The sequence below is a fragment of the Triticum dicoccoides genome, chromosome 7B (genome assembly GCF_002162155.2).
Source record: "Triticum dicoccoides isolate Atlit2015 ecotype Zavitan chromosome 7B, WEW_v2.0, whole genome shotgun sequence".
In the NCBI taxonomy this organism is placed as follows: Eukaryota; Viridiplantae; Streptophyta; class Magnoliopsida; order Poales; family Poaceae; genus Triticum; species Triticum dicoccoides.
In genome coordinates, this window is record NC_041393.1 from 202,403,195 (window position 1) to 202,410,175 (window position 6,981).

A 6,981-nucleotide genomic window follows, 5' to 3' on the forward strand; every position below is an offset into this window, starting at 1 on the left:
GCTAAGGAACGATCACGAAGATCAACTTGTGTGTCTTGGGGTGCCCCCTGCCCCCGTATATAAAGGAGCAAGGGGGGAGGCCAGCCGGCCCTATGGGGCGCGCCAAGGAGGGGGGGAATCCTCCTCCTAGTGGGAGTAGGATTCCCCTTTCCTAGTCCCACTAGGAAGGAGGAAGGGGGAAGGAAAGAGAGGGAGAGGGAGAGGGAAAGAGGGGCCGCGCCCCCCTCCCATTTCCAATTCGAACTCCCCATGGGGGGGGCGCCACCTCCTGGGATGCTGCCCTCTCTCTCCCCTCAGGCCCACTAAGGCCCAATACTTCCCCGGGGGGTTCTGGTAACCCCTCCGGCACTCCGGTTTTCTCTGAAATCACCCGGAACAATTCCGGTGTCCGAATATAGTCGTCCAATATATCAATCTTTATGTCTCGACCATTTCGAGACTCCTCGTCATGTCCGTGATCACATCCGGGACCCCGAACAAACTTCGGTACATCAAAACATATAAACTCATAATAAAATTGTCATCGTAACGTTAAGCGTGCGGACCCTACGGGTTCGAGAACTATGCAGACATGACCTAGAACTGCTTCTGGTCAATAACCAATAGCGGAACCTGGATGCTCATATTGGCTCCTACATATTCTACGAAGATCTTTATCGGTCAAACCACATAACAACATACGTTGTTCCCTTTGTCATCGGTATGTTACTTGTCCGAGATTCGATCGTCGGTATCTCAATACCTAGTTCAATCTCGTTACCGGCAAGTTTCTTTACTCATTCCGTAATACATCATCTCACAACTAACTCATTAGTTGCAATGCTTGCAAGGCTTTAAGTGATGTGCATTACCGAGAGGGCCCAGAGATACCTCTCCGACAATCGGAGTGACAAATCCTAATCTCGAAATACGCCAACCCAACAAATACCTTCGGAGACACCTGTAGAGCACCTTTATAATCACCCAGTTACGTTGTGACGTTTCGTAGCACACAAAGTGTTCCTCCGGTAAACGGGAGTTGCATAATCTCATAGTCATAGGAACATGTATAAGTCATGAAGAAAGCAATAGCAGAAAACTAAATGATCAAGTGCTAAGCTAACGGAATGGGTCAAGTCAACCACATCATTCTCCTAATGATGTGATCCCGTTAATCAAATGACAACACATGTCTATGGTCAGGAAACATAACCATCTTTGATCAACGAGCTAGTCCAGTAGAGGCATACTAGTGACACTCTGTTTGTCTATGTATTCACACAAGTATTATGTTTCCGGTTAATACAATTCTAGCATGAATAATAAACATTTATCATGATATAAGGAAATAAATAATAACTTTATTATTGCCTCTAGGGCATATTTCCTTCAAACCCATCACCGTCCAGCAAGCCTACGATGGAATTACTCACGCACGGCGGTGAGCATCATGAAATTAGTGATGGAGGATGGTTGATGATGACGACGGCGATGGATTCCCCTCTCCGGAGCCCCGAACGGACTCCAGATCAGCCATCCTGAGAGAGATTAGGGCTTGGCGGCGGCTCCGTATTGTAAAACGCGATGAATCCTTCTCTCTGACTTTTTTCTCCCCGAATGTGAATATATAGAGTTGGAGTTGAGGTCGGTGGAGCATTAGGGGGCCCACGAGGCAGGGGGGAACGCCCAAGGGGGTAGGGCGCGCCCCCACCCTCGTGGACAGGGTGTGGGCCGCCTGGCCTTGATTCTTTCACCAGTATTTTTTACTAATTCTAAAAATATTCTCCGTGGAGTTTCATGCCATTCCAAGAACTTTTATTTCTGCACAAAAATAGCACTATGGCAATTCTGCTGAAAACAACGTCAGTCCGGGTTAGTTCCCATTCAAATCATGCAAGTTAGAGTCCAAAACAAGGGCGAAAGTGTTTGGAAAAGTAGATACGATGGAGACGTATCAACTCCCCCAAGTTTAAACCTTTGCTTGTCCTCAAGCAATTCAGTTGACAAACTGAAAGTGATAAAGAAAAACTTTTACAAACTCTGTTTGCTCTTGTTGTTGCAAATATGTAAAGCCGTCATTCAAGTTTTCAACAAAGATTATGAACTAACCACATTCACAATAACACTTTGATCTCATGTTTACTCATATCAATGGCATAAGCAACTGGCGAGCAATAATAACAAATCTCGGATGACAGCACTTTCTCAAAACAATCATAATATGACATAACAAGATGGTATTTCGCTAGCCCTTTCTGAGACCGCAAAACATAAATGCAGAGCACCTCTGAAGATCAAGAACTGACTAGACATTGTAATTCATGGTAAAAGAGATCCAGTCATAGTCATACTCAATATAAATTAATAGTAATGGATGCAGATGACAGCGGTGCTCTCCAACTGGTGTTTTTTAATAAGAGGATGATGACTCAACATAAAAGTAAATAGATAGGCCCTTCACAGAGGGAAGAAAGGATTTGTAGAGGTGTCAGAGCTCGAGTTTTGAAACAGAGATAAATAATATTTTGGGTGGCATACTTTCATTGTCAACATAACAACCAATAGATCTCGATATCTTCCATGCTACACACATTATAGGCGGTTCCCAAACAGAATGGTAAAGTTTATACTCCCCCACCACCAACAAGCATCAATCCATGGCTTGCCCGAAACAACGGGTGCCTCCAACTAACAACAATCCTGGGGGAGTTTCGTTTGCAATTATTTTGGCTTGAGCATGGGACTAGTGATGTCTACTACACAACCTTCTTCTTGTAGACGTTGTTGGGCCTCCAAGTGCAGAGGTTTGTAGGACAGTAGCAAATTTCCCTCAAGTGGATGACCTAAGGTTTATCAATCCGTGGGAGGCGTAGGATGAAGATGGTCTCTCTCAAGCAACCCTGCAACCAAATAAAAAAGAGTCCCTTGTGTCCCCAACACACCCAATACAATGGTAAGTTGTATAGGTGCACTAGTTTGGCGAAGAGATGGTGATACAAGTGCAATATGGATGGTAGATATAAGTTTTTGTAATCTGAAAATATAAAAACAGCAAGGTAACTAATGATAAAAGTGAGCGTAAATGATATTGCAATGCTAGGAAACAAGGCCTAGGGTTCACACTTTCACTAGTACAAGTTCTCTCAACAATAATAACATAATTGGATCATATAACTATCCCTCAACATGCAACAAAGAGTGACTCCAAAGTCACTAATAGCGGAGAACAAAAGAAGAGATTATGGTAGGGTATGAAACCACCTCAAAGTTATCCTTTCTGATCGATCTATTCAAGAGTCCGTAGTAAAATAACACGAAGCTATTCTTTTCGTTCGATCTATCATAGAGTTCGTACTAGAATAACATCTTAAGATACAAATCAGCAAAACCCTAATTTCACCTAGATACTCCAATGTCACCTCAACTATCCGTGGGCATGATTATATGATATGCATCACACAATCTCAGATTCATCTATTCAACCAACACAAAGTACTTCAAAGAGTGCCCCAAAGTTTCTACCGGAGAGTCAAGACAAAAACGTGTGCCAACCCCTATGCATAAGTTCATCGAACCCGCAAGTTGATCACCAAACATACATCAAGTAGATCACGTGAATATCCCATTGTCACCACAAATAAGCACGGCAAGACATACATCAAGTGTTCTCAAATCCTTAAAGACTCAATCCGACAAGACAACTTCAAGGGGAAAACTCAATTCATCACAAGAGAGTAGAGGGGGAGAAACATCATAAGATCCAACTATAATAGCAAAGCTCGTGATACATCAAGATCGTGCCGAATCAAGAACACGAGAGAGAGAGAGAGAGAGAGAGATCAGACACATAGCTACTGGTACATACCCTCAGCCCCGAGGGTGAACTACTCCCTCCTCGTCATGGAGAGTGCCGGGATGATGAAGATGGCCACCGGTGATGGATCCCCCCTCCGACAGGGTGCCGGAACAGGGTCCCGACTGGTTTTTGGTGGCTATAGAGGCTTGCGGCGGCAGAACTCCCAATTTATTGTGTTCCCCGATGTTTTTAGGTTATATGGACATATATAGGTGAAAGAAGTCGGTCAGGGGAGCCACGAGGGGCCCACGAGGGTGGGGGAAATGCCCAGGGGGTAGGGCACGCCTCCCTGCCTCGTAGCCACCTCGAAGCTTCCCTGACGTCTACTCCAAGTCTCCTGCATTGCTTCCGCTCCAAAAATAACTCTCCCGAAGGTTTCATTCCGTTTGGACTCCGTTTGATATTCCTTTTCTTCGAAACACTGAAATAAGCAAGAAAACAGCAATTTGAGCTGGGCCACTGGTTAATAGGTTAGTCCAAAAACAATATAAAAGTGTATAGTAAATCCCATAAACATCCAAAACGGTTAATATAATAGCATGGAACAATCAAAAACTATAGATACCACTACAAAAAAATACATTTCCGTGATGATACGTGTTTGTCACAGTAGGTCACGTTTTTTATCATGCATGTACATCCATGACGATTTTATGACAGAATCAAGATAGTCATACCTGTGCTGTCGTAGAAGTATTCCATGACATTACCAAAATTTTCATCACGGAAGTGTCCACTTCCATGACGATAAATCGTGCGTCACAGAAGTGCTTTCCTCAAGGGTGACCGACACGTGGCATCCACCGTAACGGAACGTCGTTAACCTATCAGGTCGGGTTTTGGATCCGATAACCCGTTAACAGCACCGACCAATGGGGATTTTCCATGTGTAAAATCATCATTGCCCGGAGGAAACACGTGTCGGCTCATCATTGGGACAGATGTCATCCACTCACTAGACAGAAGGCGCCTATGATACGTCGACACGTGGCACGGCCCAACAGTGGCCCATTCCTGTGAAAAGGCCGGTCCGTTTGACTTGGTCAAAAGCTGGCGGGTCGGCCCATGAAAAGCCTGTTAACGTCCTGTTAGCATATAGCCCATTTACAGCCCGCTAATCCAAGGCCCGTTACGCCCTATGTGAATTAGGCCCAGTAGCGTCATCTGGGTCATCCAATATGGTTCCATCCCGTTTTCACTTCTGGCCCATGTATGGCCCATGACGTCTTTCGGCCCATATGAGGCCCTTTGTAACTCTTGGCCCATTAGCGGCCCCTGCTGAAACTGGCCCGTAATGAACAGTGTATTACTTTTTACCCATTAACGGCCCGTGGTGAAACTGGCCCGTAATGAACAGTGTAACACTTTATACCCATTAACGGGCGGTTATTCCGTTGGGCCGTTTTCAGCCCTAGTTAACTTTCGGCCTTCTGAGGGCTCATTTATTCTTGGGCTCATTTGCAGCATTCGGTTACTTACGGCCCGTTACTGTCATTTTCTGCTTGTGGGCCAAATTCAGCCCGTCGTTACAGTCGGCACGTTTGTGGTCCGTTAGTCTGTTGGGCCATTTTCATAGCATCACCAAATACGGCCTATCAACGGCCTGTTATGGTCAGCCCATAAAACGTACGATTTCCATTATAGGCCCGTCTACGGCCCATTAAAGGCCCGTACAAGACCCATAAATGAGTCGACGGCCCATGAATCCTACGTGACGTAGAAGGCCCATGAATCCTGCGAGACATAGAAGGCACATGAAGAACCCACTCAGCTGCACCGACGAACCAACCTGCAACAATGCGGCAATGCCTGTATTACTTTCCAGGCACGTACTTGCTGATGGACTTGCGTGGTGCGTAGTGCGTACTACATACCAGGAGGTTGCCGGAGTTGGCGAAGCTCTTGCCGTCCTGGGAGGAGAGGGCGACGAGCAGGGCGCCGAGCTGGCTGACGGTGATGGTGACGAGGCAGCAGATGATGAACACCCTGTACCGGTGGCTGGTAGCCAGCAGCTGCGTCCGGATGCGGCGGTGCTCCACGAAGATCTCGTCGGCGGCGGCGCACGCCTCCGCGTCGAACATGTGGTAGATCCCCTCAAAGCGCAGGATCTGGAGCTCGCAGGTGAGGCGGAACAGCACGCACACCAGCAGGCCTGTGCGGTACACCCACGACGCCACCGTGGCCACCAGCGCCACCGCGCGCCACGGCACGTGCGGGAGCGGGAGCGGCGGATCCACGCGCACGGTGGAGAAGAAGAAGACGGCCTTGTGCGCGGCCTCCACGCAGAGGGCCGGGACGAGCAGCGCCGCCAGGAGGCGGAACGCGCGGTCCAGCTCCCGCTCGTAGCGGCGGCGGACGAACGCGGTGTCGTCGCGGAGGCCCCCGTCGAGGAACAGCAGCTGCCGGAGGCCGCCGCAGCGGCGGAAGAAGACGGCCATCGTGACGAACGAGACGGCGGCGAGCCCCGACGCCGTGAGCGTGGCCACGCGATTGAACGTGACCGCGGACGCGGAGGCAGGGGACAGCGATGCGTCGGCGCGGAGGGAGGCCGTGACGGCGGCGGGCACGGCGAGCGCCAGCGCGAGGAAGGCCGCGTACGAGGCGGCCCGCGCGGCGGGGGAGGAGTGGTCGAGCGCGCACCACTGCAGGAACACGCGGAAGCTGCGCAGCTCGTCGTGGATGACCGACTTGCTCCGCGCGTAGGCCGGGTCCAGGAGCAGCGGCTGTGACGGCCAGGACGTCGGCGTCCGCGGCGGGGACGGCTCCTCCAGCGAGCTCTGCTCCTCCTCGGACGCCATGTGTACGGGCTCCGGCTGGCCCAAGTCGTGTCACCGCCGTAGGCGCAACTAACTCCGTTGACTCGCAGTTGGCCCGCGCCATTTATTTAGATAGCAGCGCCCGTCGAAACCGGAGATGGACGGGGGCAAAGGAGAGGCGCGGGAGGGGAGCTCGTGATGATGGTTCACAAGGGCGGCAAGGCGCGTGACGCATATGAGCGCGCGGCAAGATGTGTGATTGAAAAGCTACGTGCAGAGACGAAGCTGGAAAGGTTCGCGGGCTGCATGGACACCGGGACTCGCACGGGAAGGTGCTGGTCACCACCGGCCGGCCTCACATTGTTGCCTGTGGACTAACTGAGTAGTTCT

At 49.6% G+C, this 6,981-nt stretch overlaps 1 protein-coding gene across 1 annotated transcript; it reads right to left on the minus strand.

Annotated features, from left to right (window-relative positions):
• Positions 1 to 5,454: 5,454 nt before the first annotated feature.
• LOC119335983 lies at positions 5,455 to 6,699 on the minus strand. The gene is made up of 2 exons (XM_037608026.1): positions 5,710 to 6,699; positions 5,455 to 5,624 (listed from the first exon to the last, which is right to left on the minus strand). The coding sequence occupies exons 1-2, from the start codon at positions 6,631 to 6,633 to the stop codon at positions 5,496 to 5,498; spliced, it is 1,053 nt and encodes a 350-aa protein (XP_037463923.1). The 5' UTR covers positions 6,634 to 6,699; the 3' UTR covers positions 5,455 to 5,495.
• Positions 6,700 to 6,981: the final 282 nt, after the last annotated feature.